We start from the raw sequence: 16,194 nt of genomic DNA on the forward strand, positions 1-16,194 counted from the left end.
TTTCCCTCTGGGCTGTGATTTCCCCCTAGGCAGCCTTCCAGCTTCCTGTTTTCTGGCTCTGGAGGGGCTGCCAGCGGCAAGGCACGGAGACCCTGTATCTCCCCAACCAGGTCACCGGGTCGCCTCCCCAGCCCTGCTCCCCATTTCCTTGCCCAGTCGTGCTCCGCCTTCCCAGGGTGCAGCGGGTGCAGGACAGCATTGGGAGGGTCCACACTTGTTTCCGAATAGCGGGGCAGCGGAGGGCGCCGTGACTACCGCGTATCACGGCCGGGGAGCGCTCACCAGAAGAACAGGCGCGAGCAGAGGTTCGCTTTCTGCAGCGGGTTGGGCTTCGGGTACAGCAGCGGCATCGTCCAGGCCGGGGCGGCTATGGAGCGGCGCAGCGCTGCTCTGGCCGCGGTGAGGCTCCCGCTGCTCCTGGAGGCGACCGCGGGGATGTTGGAGACCAGTCCGCCTTCGGGGTCTGCTGGGCGGGCCCGGAGAACCACAGGTTTCCGGGAATGGAGCACCCACCGCCCGCCAGGTCTCCGCCTCCCGGGACTGCGCAACCTCCAGGGTCGCCTCCGGGTCACCGGTTCTGCGCTGCTGTCAAGGCTCTGGGAGAAGTAGGGCCGTGTGTGGGGCTGCAGGACGAAGAGGCCGTCAGGCCAAAGCTTCCAGGAGCCTCAAGCAAGTGGGAGGCAAGGCCACCGGCTCTTTGATGGAGGAGGGTAGGCGGACCGGACAGCACAAATAAGCCAGCTCCAAGGATCCCACCTGGCGGCAAACTCCGCTGAAACTCCTGTTCTGAGCCCAGGGGCTCACCCAGAAGGCGAAGAGGGGAGGCTCAGGCTCTGCCCTCCTCTGCTGCTCCGAAGCTCCCCATGGGCTGCAAGGAAGGCCTGGAGAAAGCTGGCAGAAGGCATGATCAGCCCATGTGAGATGTCCTGTGGCATCTCACACGTTGTATTGTGAGGGAACCTCTGTGAGCTTTTTGCTGCCCTCTTAGATTGGGAAAGGGGAGTCTGGGGGGAGAGAAACTGCCTCCTAATTTCTTTCATCATGCTTTCAAAACAGATAAGTAACAGTGACATATGTCACAAAATACATTTCTGGGGACCTTACCTCAGTTTCAACTCTAACAATGTCCTGTTCAGGAAGGTATTATCCCTATCCTACAGATGAGAAAGATGAGGCTCAAGGATAGCCTTTGTCCAAGGTCTTGGACCCAAGTTTGGGGTTCAGCATGGTTGTCTCACTGGTACATGACAGTGTGTGTGAAAAGTGCCTAGAATATGCTGTGTGAATGAATGAATGACTGCAGGACTGAATGAACAAAATCTTGGGCTCCAATTCAGAAGTGTTTAGTTACCAGCTCAACAGTTTCTCTTCACTTCTACTCTAAATGAGGAAATATAAAAATTTTTGTACCTACAACAAGATCACCATATTATTCTTTAATAATTTCTCATATACCTTGGCTAAGATTGGTGTTACTAATGACAGCTTTTAGCTTCAGTTATGCAAGATGAAAAGGTAAGTTCCAGAAAACTGGTGTACAGCAATGTGATAATATTGCTGTGTACCTTTAATTTGCTTAAAGAGTAGTAGTTCTCAACATAAAAAAGAAAAATGGAAAAAGTATGAAGTAATGGACATGTTGATTGGCTTGGTTATGATAGCTTACAGTGAATGGCGTCAAATTTGTGATCTCCGAAGCAGAAGATTTAGCTTCGGGACCAGGGACCAGGCTTGATCACTCAAGAGCTTTTGTGTAGCAGAGTTTCATTAAACTGTGAAAAGGGACAGAGAAATATTCTGACATAGACATCAGAAGGGGGACGGGGGCGGGGGATGGAGAGTGCCCCCACTAGGTAGTCTTATCAAGGCCTTATATATTTTAGTAGACCCACTCCCACAACATACATTGGAAGATGACAGGATTAGTCAGAAGGTTCTCAAGAAGGACAAACATGTCCTGGAGCAAGCTACATTGTTATATTGACTACCACAAAGCTATGTAGGAAAAAATAGTTTGTATTTTTCTTCTTGAGAGCCCCAGACCCCTTTCTTCTTCTTTAGGGCTCCAGACCCCTTTCTCTTCCTTGGGGACCCTGGACTTCTTAGCAACCTACCTAGGAATTGACTCTCTCAGTTGTGATGAATATTTCACATTGTATATATAAATGAAGTCAACATGTTGAACATCTAAATATATATACTATTTGTCAGTTATACCTTAATGCCAGAGGGGAGATTGATTTTAAAGAAATCTTTAATGTATTCAGACTTTTTTTAATGAGTCAAACATATAAGAATGGCAAGGTGTTGATAATTTTGTATTGATGGGCATGATGAGAATTTATTACACTATTTTCTTGATATTTCATGCATGTTTGAAATTTTCTGTTGCAAAAAAGAAGAATGATTAGAGCTGAAAATTTTAATTTTTCAATTACCTACCTTTCTTGTGTTAGCTTTCTCTCAGATAATGCAATCCACAAGGTATGGTACCAGACTTGTCCTGATTTACAGTTCTCTTTTAGATCCCCTATATTTTCCAGTGCTATAAACACTCAGCAACTAGTTCTACTCCAAAGATGAAGGAATTGGTTGCTACAGTTGGAAGTCTGTCAGACTGCCCCAGACTGTTCCATCCGGTCCCCACAACTATCTCAGGACCATAATTAGCCATCTCCAAACTGACAAATACATTCAGTTCCTTTAGTTTCTGCTGTCTTTTTATTTTATTTTTTTTAACTAAGATCTTTTGAAATTTCTTAGTATCCTCTTCTGGACATAAAATCCTTGAATGTGATCTAATTCATGAAAAGAAATCATCCTCACATTTCAGAACTTTGTTACTAGTAATGAATTACTTCTGTCACTTCCCACTGGCTCTCAGACATACTTGCATTATGACACTTTTACAGAGAGTTCTGGTATAAAAATGTAAACAAAACTCCGTATTTTCTGCCAATATATTCTATTTGATCTTCCTCTAAGATGTTATAATAATAATGGAACCTTGAGTTATTTTGTTTTCAGTTCATCAGAAACACTAGTCCATTACTGACTGAGTTGTCCAGAAACTGTTGAGAGTTGATAAAGATGTCCTCAGAAAATAATATACCTAAAAAATTGAAATTCCTATTTTCATCAGGCTCACAATCTAGAAAAAGAATAGGTAAAAAGGAAATTTCAGCAAAAGAATAAAAAATAATAAAATAACACAAACACATTCATTCTTACCCTGATAAATTAAGGATGTTTCGTGATGCTGCTGGTGCTGATTGTATCACACATTTTCACACTTCAAATGTTTTTCAGCAAAATAAAGAGGTATAATAATCATAACAACAACAACAAAAAAAAAAAACAGAAAAACCAGAATACCCCAACCTAATGAAGGCAAAGTCTAATAGGCACTGTAGTATAATATTGGCAAAATATAAATTATAATAGTTTTTTCATAAAATAAGCTAACAATATTTATTTTTAAGAGCCTTAAAAATGTTCATGCTTTGTGACTCAATAAGATTTCCACTTTGAAGATGAAGAAGATAAAAAGTCAGCTATAAACAGCTACTTATGTACAACTACTCAAACAGTAAATAATCTGCCTGCAATGCAGGAGACCAGGATTCAATACCTGGATTGGGAAGGTCCCGCAGAGAAGGAAATGGCAACCCATTCCAGGAAGTACTCTTGCCTGGAGAATTCCATGGACAGAGGAAACTAGCAGGGTATAGTTCATGGGATCACAGAGTCGGACATGACTGAGCGACTAACTCTCACTTTCGTGTTTCTCAGAGAGCAGTTCTTGTTATAATATTAGAATTGAGAAACATCCTAACTTCTAAGTTCAGCAATAGCAAAGTGATTGAATAAATCATGAATCACTTTTACAGAAATGCTTTAGATTTCCCTGGTGGTAGAGTGGATAAGAATCCACGTGCCAATGCAGGGGATACAGGTTCAACCCTTGATCCAGGAAGATCCCACATGCCACCAAGGGGCAACTAAGCCCAAGCACCACAACTACTGAAGCCTGTGTGTTTAGAGCCCATGCTCTGCAACAAGAGAAGTCACTGCAATGAAAAGCCTGTTCAGTTCAGTTCAGTCGCTCAGTCGTATCCGACTTTTTGCAACCTCATGGACTGCAACATGCCAGGCTTCCCTGTCCATCACCAACTCCCAGAGCTTGCTCAAACTCATGACCATTGACTTGGTGATGCCATCCAACCATCTTATCAACTGTTCCCCTTCTCCTCCCACCTTCAATCTTTCCGAGCATCAGGGTCTTTTCCAATGAGTCAGTTCTTCACATCAGGTGGCCAAAGTATTGGAGTTGCAGCTTCAGCATCAGTCCTTTCAGTGAATATTCAGGACTGACTTTCTTTAGGATTGACTGGTTTGATCTTGCAATCCTGGGGATTCTGAAGAGTCTTCTCCAACACCACAGTTTAAAAGCATCAGTTCTTTGGGGCTCAGCTTTCTTTATGGTCCAATTCTCACATCCAAACATGACTACTGGAAAAACCACAGCTTTGACTAGACAGACCTTTGTTGGCAGAATAATGTCTCTGCTTTTTAATATGCTGTCTAGGTTGGTCTTGGCTTCCCTGGTAGCTCAGATGGTAAAGCATCTGCCTACAATGCAGGAGACCTGGGTTCAATCCCTGGGTCGGGAAGATGCCCTGAAGAAGGAAATGGCAACCCACTCCAATATTCTTGCCTGGAGAATTCCATGGACAGAGGAGCCTGGTAGGCTATCCATGGGATCGCAAAGAGTTGGACATGACTGAGCGACTTCATTTCACTTCACTTCTAGGTTGGTCAGAGCTTTTCTACCAAGGATCAAGCATCTTGTAATTTCATGGCTGCAGTCAACATCTGCAGTGATTTTGTAACCTAAGAAAATAAAGTCTGTCAGTGTTTCCTTTGTTTCCTCATCCATTTGCCATGAAGTGATGGGACAGGATGCCATGATCTTCTTTTTTTGAATGTTGAACTTTAAGCCAGCTTTTTCACTCTCCCCTTTCACTTTCATCAAAATGCTCCTTAGTTTCTCTTCGCTTTCTGCCATAAGGGTGGTATCATCTGCATATTTGATGTTTTTGATATTTCTCCTGGCAATCTTGATTCCAGCTTGTGCATCATCCAGCCCAGCATTTCACATGATATACTCTGCATATAAGTTAAATAAGCAGTGTGACAATATACAGCCTTGACAGACTCCTTTTCCAATTTGAAGCTAGTACATTGTTCCATGTCCAGTTCTAACTCTTGCTTCTTGACCTGCATACAGACAAGAGACAAGTCAGGTCATCTGGTATTCCCATCTCTTAAAGAATTTTAAATAGTATCTTGTAATCCACAAAGTCAAAGGCTTTGGCATAGTCAAGAAAGCAGAAGTCGATGTTTTTATGGTATTCTCTTGATTTTTCTTTGATCCAACAGATGTTGGCAATTTGGTCACTGGTTCCTCTGCTTTTTTAAAATCCAACTTGAACCTCTGTGAGTTCTCAGTTCATGTACTGTTGAAGCCTATCTTGGAGAATTTTGAGAATTACTTTGCTGAGTGAGGCCCCAGAGAAGCCTTCTGATGGCTGCAGCTCCAGCATGCATCTGATTGCAGCCCCATGAGGGACCCTGAGCCAGGTCACCCAGCCAAGTTGCTCCCGGATTACTGACCCTCAGAAATTCTGCAAGATTTGGAGTATCCAGGAGTCTCTGCAGAGGTGTGAGTCGGCAGTGGCCTGCTGCTGAGTTAGGGGCACTGAATGCAACATTGTGTCCACAAATCTTTTTGAAGGAGGTCTCCATTATCTTCATTACCCCCACCATAGTTTGGCCTTAGGCCAAACAACAGAGAGAGAACACAGCCTCACCCATCAACAGAAAACTGTATTAAAGATTTACTGAGCATTGCCACCCATCAGAACAAGACTCAGTTTCCCTTGCACTCAATTTCTCTCATCAGGAAGCTTCCATAAGCCTCTTATCCTTATCCATCAGAGGCCAGACAGAAGGAAAACCACAATCACAGAAAACTAACCACAATGATCACATGGATCACAGCCTTGTCTAACTCAATGAAACTATGAGCCATGCCATGTAGGGCCACCCAAGATGGACGGGTCATGGTGGAGAGTTCTCACAAAACATGGTCCACTGGAGAAGGGAATGGCAAACCACTTCAGTATTCTTGCCTTGGGAACCCCATGAACAGTATGAATAGCTCATGTTCCACAACAAACAGTAGCCCCCACTCACCACAACTGGAGAAAACCCAGGCAGCAACAGCAAAAATGGTATTGAAACCTTTGAACAACGACCAAAATGGGAAAAGATCTTTAAAAAGCTGGATGCTGAGAGTGTACTGATGAAAGCAACAAAGAAGTTGTGAGGTATTCTGGCAAAGAAGCTATTAGGCTCTGCCTGCCATTCCCATTCCTTCATTTCTCTTTCATGACAAAATGTGTTGTGTATCACCTGTCAACTCAGAATCAGCCCACTGTATATTGACTTACCATAGAAGGTAATGGCACCCCACTCCAGTACTTTTGCCTGGAAAATCCCATGGACGGAGGAGCCTGGTAGGCTGCAGTCCATGAGGTTGCTAGAGTCAGACACGACTGAGCGACTTCACTTTCACTTTTCACTTTCATGCGTTGGAGAAGGAAATGGCAACCCACTCCAGTGTTCTTGCCTGGAGAATCCCAGGGACGGGGAAGCCTGGTGGGCTGCTGTCTCTGCGATCGCACAGAGTCGGACACGACTGAAGTGACTTAGCAGCAGCAGCATATTGACTTATCTCTACTGCACTGACAGCTAATACCTTTTTCTGACTCAACTGTAGGTTCTTTCTGGATTCTTACTTTGTAGTAGGTTTTGCTGGATTCTGCCTGGTGATGGTATTTTACTATTGACCAGAGTCTACCACATAGAGGAATCGAGATCAAAGTGATAGGTTTTTTTGTTGTTTTTTTTTTTTTTTTGGGGGGGGGGTAGGGGAGGGGTTTGTTTGTTTTACTCCCTGCAGTGGGTTTCTCTGGATTCTGTGTGGTGACAATATTTTATTTTACTATTGACAACAATCTACCAGATGGAGGATCCATGGTAAGGTGATAGCTTTAGAAAAGAAGCAACTGGGAAAGAGCAACTGGCTTTTGGTTCAAAGCTGATAGTTTTGATCTGAGAGCCTGAGGTGCCACCTCTTCAAATGAGCTGATCTGTAAGGATACATTTAACTCCATGTCATGTAGCCACACAAAGTTCAGAATCAAATTATGTGGTATAGCTTGCTTGTACCCCATGAGAGACACCACTCTGTCTAAATTGAGACCAAATTCTGGACTACAAGTTTTGATACCTTTATGTGTATGTCACTTATTGTTCTGCAACAGCCAAGAGACTTAAGTTTCTACTCATTAATCAAAACAGCCAGGGAGGCTATTTCTAGCACACATCTAGATGTCCTGTTGGGTCATAACCTTTACTCTGCTAACCTCAAACCACTTTTCTTACTTCAAAATTTAGAATTTCACCCAGCAACTGATTACCAAGTATTGCCATCCATTTCTATCAGTCAACTTGTTCAGTTTCCATAAAACAATCATCTCTGTATCATAATGGCCCTTCTTTGTAGATCCATTTAGGTGTTTTATTACATTTTCCTTCACTGTTTTAAAAAATAGAAGATGGAAAGAATTGATATGCTAATATTAACAACAATTAATGTAAATTAATTAATTTACAATTAATGTAAATATGGAGAGAGCATGAAATGAAAGAAAGGAGGTGCCTCTTCAGTCTGGTTTGGATGCATATTTGAAGTAAGCTGGTTCATTATGTATTTAATTTTTAAGGAAGAGAAACCATTTTTTTGAACCTCTGGAATATCTAGGGCAGCTTTATTCAAACTACCAAAATTTGGAAGCAATCACGATATCCTTCAACAGGTGAATGGACAAACTGGTTCATCCTGGCAATGGAGTACTACTCAGCACTGAAAACAAACGAGCTACCCACACATGAAACAACACGGAGGAAACGTAAATGCTCATTACTAAGTGAAAGGAGTCAGTCTTAAAAGGCTATGCTGTATGATTCTAACTATATGACAACAAGGCAAACTATGGAGACAGTAAGGAATCAGTGTTGCCAGAGGGTGGAGGTAGGATGAGAGATGAGTAGATGGAGCACAGGGGATTTTTAGGGCAATGAAAATACTCTGTAATATACCACAATGATGGAAATGTTATCATACATTTGTCTAAACCCATGGAATGCACGACACCAAGAGTGAACCCTGACGTGAACTATGGATTTGTGGTGACTGCTGTGTCTCTATAGATTCATCAGATGTAGCAAATCTTTCACTCTGTGTTGACAGTGGGGAAGCTATGGTGTGTGGGGGCAGGGGAGAGAAGGAAATCTCTGTGCCTGCCCCACCCCACCTGCCCCAGAAAGAAAACTCTATGAAATTCTTGTGAGACACTGGTGATTATACATTCAAACTTCCCTGGTCGTCCAGTGGTTAAGAATCTGCCTGCCAACGCAGGAGACGTGGGTTCTATCCCTGCCCTTGGAAGATCCGACAGGCTGTGTAACCTGCACTCTAGAGCCTACGCTCTGCAACCACTGAGCTCACAAACCATAACTCCTGAAGCATGTGCGCCCTAGGGCCTGTGCTCCACAACAGGAGAAGCCACGGCAATGAGAAGCCCACGCACCACAATGAAGAGCAGCCCTGCCCACCGCAGGTAGAGAAAGCCCATGCACAGCAACAAAGACCCAGCACAGCAAAATTAAATAAGCAAATAAATAACCATCTTAAAAAATGAAGTGTTATAGTAGAGGAAATGAGATTTTTAAATGTATTGATTGAGATTCATTTTAATAAAATGTCCCATTGATCCCTTATAGTATTTCTTAGACTTATAAGTCACATGATAACTTTCTTCAATTTAATCAAGAAAATAAGAACAATTTACCTTTTCTCTTGTCAATTTTTTAAAATAACTCATAAAACACTACCAGAGTTATAATCTCCTTCCCACCCCTTGCAAATCAAGTCCATTTTGCTTCATTAAATTTTTTGTTTCTTAAATATAACTTCAGTGAAATTAAGAGAAATTGAGTTTGAGGTAAGAAATACATCTATAAAATTAATTTATATTGTATATTATTAAGATTTAATCTATATTTTAGATACTTTTATAACATTCAGAGGTTAAAAACCTGAAATATTCTTTCTAAACATAAAGAACTTTAGAATTCTTTCTTTGTTTTCTGAGAAGAGACTCCCCTTGCTTCCTTTCATCCAGTCTACTTTCAATTGCACTCTCAGGGAAGCTGTGGGCATAAAAGTACCGAATTGCATCTGGATGAAATGTATTTCCTACCCTCACCAAGCATACAACTTATACTGTGTGTACAATTCCCATTCTTAAGAGTCACATCTTTGCATGAAGGCTTTCATTATATATGGACAACAGAAATGAAGTCCATCATGTGTCAATATTAAAACAAAGTATTGACTTTTTATGGACATTTTTTTCTAACATGTATTGCTGATGTCCCTCCCTTGCAGTTTGCAGAACATAATGACAAACATTCTTAACTATTTGATATCATTACCAGCAGTAGTATTATGCCATTTGGTGCAATACACTTAGGGGCTAAGAAACATAGGTATAGGGGTTTACAGATTCATTCATATACACTTACTAACAGCAAATTGACTTTAAAAAATTTCACATCTATTTTTTTCTATATTTTTATTTCTTATCTTGTCTAATAATACTTTACTTTTTACTACTTTTAAACTAGCTTGTAAAGTAAGATTTAATAGGTTTTAAAATAAAGACCTGATGATCTCTGATAGGAATAATCACGAGTTTGCAGATCTAATTTTGGCAACTTAGATGCCTCTTGGTGTCAGATGTCTTCTGTGAGACTGAAATTACCCAAGGATGACAGCTGGAAAAGTGAATGTTATCAGAAGGTGCTTTGGTTTACCAGTGGCTTTATGAAAGTGAAGGTGAAAGTGAAAGTTGCTCAGTCATGTCGGACTCTTTGAAACCCCAGGGACTGTACATTCCATGGGATTCTCCAGAACAGAATAATGGAGTGGGTGGCCTTTCCCTTCTCCAGGAAATCTTCCTAACCCAAGGATTGAACCTAGATCTCCAGCATTGCAGGCAGATTCTTTATTAGCTGAGCCACCAGGGAAGCCCATGGCTTTATAAGTGTTCCTAAATAATTAGTAAATTTCCTCTCTTCTTTTGACATGAAATAGTTTCAGAATGCTAAAATATTCCGCAATTTTATTTTTTAAATGTAAATAATTCCCAAATGGATTACATATAAAGTATTCACACTTTTCTATAGTTATTTAAGGCTTTTCATTAAAAAATAAGATATACAGAAACAAATCAAAGAGAAAGAGGGAGAGAGAAGCCCAAGGCTGAGACCTGAGACCATCTAGCATTCACAGTTAGAGACTCACCCAAGGAGACTGAGGAGGGAGAGAATGTGCAGTTACCGGAGTGCAGGAGAACCTGAGCCTATGCCTCTGAGAGGCTGATAAGTTGAAGACAGAAGAGTACCAGTTGGATTTGGCAAAGACAGGGGTTTTGGTGACTTCAGTTCAGTTCAGTTCAGTTGCTCAGTCGTGTCCGACTCTTTGCGACCCCATGAATCACAGCACGCCAGGCCTCCCTGTCCATCACCAACTCCCGGAGTTCACTCATACTCACATCCATCAAGTCAGTGATGCCATCCAGCCATCTCATCCTCCGTCGTCCCCTTCTCCTCCTGCCCCCAATCTCTCCTAGCATCAGAGTCTTTTCCAATGAGTCAACTCTTCACATGAGGTGGCCAAAGTACTGGAGTTTCTGCTTCAGCATCATTCCTTCCAAAGAAGTCCCAGGGCTGATCTCCTTCAGAATGGACTGGTTGGATCTCCGTGCAGTCCAAGGGACTCTCAAGAGTCTTCTCCAACACCACAGTTCAAAAGCATCAATTCTTCGGCACTCAGCCTTCTTCACAGTCCAACTCTCACATCCATGCATGACCACTGGAAAAACCATAGTCTTGACTAGAAGAACCTTGGTTGTCAAAGTAATGTCTCTGCTTTTGAATATGCTATCTAGGATGGTCATAACTTTCCTTCAAAGGAGTAAGCGTCTTTTAATTTCATGGCTGAAGTCACCATCTGCAGTGATTTTGGAGCCCCCCAAAATAAAGTCTAACACTGTTTCCACTGTTTCCCCATCTATTTCACATGAAGTGATGGGACCGGATGCCATGATATTCGTTTTCTGAATGTTGAGCTTTAAGCCAACTTTGTCACTCTCCACTTTCACTTTCATCAAGAGGCTTTTGAGTTCCTCTTCATTTTCTGCCATAAGGGTGGTGTCATCTGCATATCTGAGGTTATTGATATTTCTCTCGGCAATTTTGATTCCAGCTTGTGTTTCTTTCAGCCCAGCGTTTCTCATAATGTACTCTGCATATAAGTTAAATAAGCAGTGTGACAATAAACAGCCTTGACGTACTCCTTTTCCTATTTGGAACCAGTCTGTTGTTCCATGACCAGATCTAACTGTTGCTTCCTGACCTGCATACAAATTTCTCAAGAGGCAGATCAGGTGGTCTGGTATTCCCATCTCTTTCAGAATTCTCCACAGTTTATTGTGATCCACACAGTCAAAGGCTTTGGCATAGTCAATAAAGCAGAAATAGATGTTCTTCTGGAACTCTCTTGCTTTTTTGATGATCCAGCGGATGTTGGCAATTTGATCTCTGGTTCCTCTGCCTTTTCTGAAACCAGCTTGAACATCAGGAAGTTCACGGTTCACATATTGCTGAAGCCTGGCTTGGAGAATTTTGAGCATTACTTTACGAGCATGTGAGATGAGTGCAATTGTGTGGTAGTTTGAGCATTCTTTGGCATTGCCTTTCTTTGGGATTGGAATGAAAACGGACCTTTTCCAGTCGTATGGCCACTGCTGAGTTTTCCAAATTTGCTGGCATATTGAGTGCAGCACTTTCACAGCATCATCGTTCAGGATTTGAAAGAGCTCAACTGGAATTCCATCACCTCCACTATCTTTGTTCATAGTGATGCCTTCTAAGGCCCACTTGAGTTCACATTCCAGGATGTCTGGCTCTAGATCAGTGATCACACTATCGTGATTATCTGGGTCATGAAGATCTTTTGGTGACTTAGGAAAGACATTATTTTAAAGAGAAAGAGATTGAAATCTTTTAAAGATGTGTTGAGCAGAGGACTGTGTCTGAAGGTGTGGAAAAGTGGTTGTACACAACTCCTGTGAGAAATTTTGCTGTGAGGAGGAACAGAACATAGAAAAAAGTAACTGCCGGACTATAACCCTTGAGGAGGCACTCATCCGCACTGTGAACTGTTCAATAGCCAGTCTAAAATACACTGTTTGAGTAACATGGGTGAGCCAATGTTGTCAGTATCTTCCCTGGTGCCTTCCATGTCACCCTAGCCTGATTTCCTGCAACTCTGCCTGAGGGCTTTGTCTGCCACCTGAACCGGCTCTGCTAAAGCACAAAGCAGCCAGAAGCCCTGGGGAATTTAACGTCTTCCTCTGCTCTCCCTTCTGGCAGCCTTCAGTCAACAGACAAAGCGGAGCTGGTGTGTAAATACCCCAACTCCCTCACTCAGGGAAGTTAACCCTGAGGCTTGTGCTCCACACTATCTCCTACGGTTTCCCAGCAGGATTGTGTTTCAGTAACCCAGCCTGGAACATACCTGATAACACATCCTGTGCGGCCCTCTCCCCATTTCTTGTCTCACTTCCCCACTCCATTACCAGTGTTTCCTGCGACCCCCTCCCAAATAACCTATTGCATTCAAATTCCCATCCTAGACTTTAGCTTCAGCACACCCAAACTAAAACAACCGAAAATATTCATGTAATGACTTGAAACCATTATACCAATTTTGCCCAAGAATGCACGGAACAAGAAATATTAAAAGAAAATATTTCAAAATGATAACAAGGATCATTTCTTTATTGTGGGATTATGGGTCATTAAAAAAAAAAATCTCGTTTTTCCTCAAGAAAATAAAGTGGTTTTCTTTTGGTAAAGAAGTACTATAATTACAACATACAGATTGATAGAGATTTTGTGAATTTCATAAGGTGGTCTTAAAAGAACAAATAAAGGGAAAGAAAGAAAGGTAAGTCGCTCAGTCATGTACAACTCTTTGTGACCCCATGGACTGTAGCCCACCAGGCTCCTCTGTCCAGGGGATTTCGCAGGCAAGTGTACTGGAGTGGGTTGCCATTTCCTTCTCCAGGGGATATTCCCAACCCAGGGATCAAACAAACCCAGGTCTCCTGCATTGCAGGCAGACGCATTACCATCTGAGCCACCAGGGAACCCTAAAACAATACAAAGTATTGCTAAAGAAAATATGGCTGCTGCTAACTTTCCCAGCAGCATATAGTAAATGAAGTACAAATATTCATATGAAAAACTCACCAACGGCTATTGGTATAGTTACCACTTATTGAATGTGTAGGGGCTTCCCTGGTGGCTCAGACGGTAAAGCGTCTGCCTGCAATGTGGGAGACCCAGGTTCAATTCCTGGGTCGGGAAGATCCCCTGGAGAAGGAAATGGCAATCCACTCCAGCACTCTTGCCTGGAAAATCCCATGGACGGAGGAGCCTGATAGGCTACAGTCCATGGGGTCGCAAAGAGTCGGAACAATATCCTTTTATCATCTCACAAATCCTTGCAATACTACTGTAAGGTATGTATTATTCTTATCTTTTTTCATAAAACATAGTTCAGACAACAGTGAATTCTCCAAAATGGGGGAAGATTTGAACCCAGATATTGGTCCCAAAGCCCATGAACTTCCTGCCACTTTGGGCTGCCTCTCTCTGTACCTTCAGGTATTATTTTAGAGTCACCAACAGAAAGTCAAAGAGTAATCACTGCATCAGCATTTCTGATGTGCTTGACGCAGTTTAGAACTAGGAGGATAGATGTGTATAAAGACACTTTGCTGGGGCAAATGGCTTCTTCAGAGCAAGCTGAAGTGTGGTCACCATGGTCATGTCGGATTGAACAATTAGAATGTGTGCTGTCAAGCCCTGGAGGCAAGAACAGTACATCACAATGGTGGAAAAATCAAACTGTACAGCAGAGAGATGGACTTTTTAAACTACGAGGCCGAGATATACCACAATATTAAAGTACATCTGAGCTTAAAGGACTAAAAATGGCAGAGAGTAATAATAACATGCTGTAGAATAAAGTTGTGGTCAGAATTAAGTTCTTTGCTTTCACTTTACACAAGAACAGCTCTTACCTATCTCTCAGCTGTATTTGCTGTCAAGCAAAATAGTCATATCTACTAGACAGCAGTCACACACTACTTTATTTACAAGGTAAAATGCAGATTAATCTTTAAGAGATAAAGGGGAAAGAAGCCTGTTATTTCTACTTTTAGCTTATTAAAAATGAGCTAAGAGTTATAATCGCTGGATCTTCACTGGTTCACAATGCCTGGACCACAGATTTCTTAAAGCAGGTGGAGAAGGACCGCTCCCTCAGACTCAAGTGCCCACTCAATGTCCTGCCCACAGGAAGTCTTAGAAAGCACATGTCTGGTGAATGATGAGGATACCCACACTCCACCAGAAAGAGGAGGGCACTGCAACCTCTAAAAACATTTCAGTTCAGTTCAGTTCAGTCACTCAGTCGTGTCCGACTCTTTGTGACCCCATGAATCGCAGCACACCAGGCCTCCCTGTCCATCACCAACTCCCGGAGTTCACTCAGACTCACATCCATCGAGTCAGTGATGCCATCCAGCCATCTCATCCTCTGTCGTCCCCTTCTCCTCCTGCCCCCAATCCCTCCCAGCATCAGAGTCTTTTCCAATGAGTGAACTCTTTGCATGAGGTGGCCAAAGTACTGGAGTTTCACCTTCAGCATTATTCCTTCCAAAGAAATCCCAGGGCTAATCTCCTTCAGAATGGACTGGTTGGATCTCCCTGCAGTCCAAGGGACTCTCAAGAGTCTTCTCCAACACCACAGTTCAAAAGCATCAATTCTTTGGTGCTTAGCCTTCTTCACAGTCCAACTCTCACATCCATACATGACCACTGGAAAAACCATAGCCTTGACTAGACGGACCTTTGTTGACAAAGTAATGTCTCTGCTTTTCAATATACTATCTAAAAACATTTACTGTGACTCAAAAAGTTTCTATGTGTCTCAGGACCAAAGGGAGAACTATTCTTCCCACACTGCCCAAGATACACAAGGATAGTGGCCAATACTGATCAGTGGAGGTGAACATAAATGACGGACAAAGTCAGCCAGACTACTTAAATGTCTGTTCTACTGCTAGGTTGGTCCTGGAGGAATCCTGTTCTGATATACCAGAAGGAAAGAGGAAAGACCAAAGCATATTCTTCTTGGGGCATAAAGGGAGTTACCCAGCAACTGTTGCATAGAGAAAAGTACATAAGCAAGAAGTAAAACTCTGGTATCTTTATCTCTCAAATAAATAAATAAATTTCAGTGAACAATAAGTGCACATCAGTATAAGAGGAAAATAAGCAACTTCAGAATTTTTCCCATATATAAAAACCATCTGAATAAAGAAAATAAAGGCACTCAAAAGTGTTGTTTTTGAAAGTGTTTCTGAAAGAAGCCTTTCCCTTCTCCAAGGGCTCTTCCCAACCCACGGATCAAACTCAGGTCTCCTGGATTGCGGGTGGATTCTTTACCAACTCAGCTATCAGGGAAGCTCTCCTAAAACAAAGTGTGATCCAAACATACAGTGAAATATGACATAAACCTACAATGAAATATCACTCAGCCTTAAAACTGCAGGAAATTCTGACACGTGCTGCAGCATAGACGAACCTTGAAGAGTGTGATGCTGTGACTTATAATCAGAAATATTTTTGGTCTTCAATCTCTTCCTGGCTCAGAGCTGCTGAAACACTTTGGAGAACTAAGAGTGATGAGATGTCTTTTGTTATAACAAGCCCCTATCAGCCCCACCTGGGTTTTTGAATGACTGCTTCTCAGTCAAACCAAATGCTTGATTAAAGGAAGGAACTTTCAGCCCCACCCTCCACATCCAGGGAGGAGAGGAAATGGGAACAGTTCAACCACCAATGGCCAATGCTTTAATCAAC

At 42.3% G+C, this 16,194-nt stretch overlaps 1 protein-coding gene across 1 annotated transcript in view; it reads right to left on the minus strand.

Annotated features, from left to right (window-relative positions):
• The window catches only part of LOC113888446 (multidrug resistance-associated protein 4-like), a 392,537-nt gene extending 390,780 nt beyond the window's left edge, over nt 1-1,757 (minus strand). The window contains 1 exon segment of the mRNA XM_027535574.1: nt 283-1,757. Within this exon segment, the coding sequence (XP_027391375.1) occupies nt 283-350 (68 nt within the window). The 5' untranslated portion in view covers nt 351-1,757.
• Nucleotides 1,758-16,194: the final 14,437 nt, after the last annotated feature.

The sequence above is a fragment of the Bos indicus x Bos taurus genome, unplaced genomic scaffold, assembly GCF_003369695.1.
Source record: "Bos indicus x Bos taurus breed Angus x Brahman F1 hybrid unplaced genomic scaffold, Bos_hybrid_MaternalHap_v2.0 SuperScaffold_100136, whole genome shotgun sequence".
NCBI classification, from domain to species: Eukaryota; Metazoa; Chordata; class Mammalia; order Artiodactyla; family Bovidae; genus Bos; species Bos indicus x Bos taurus.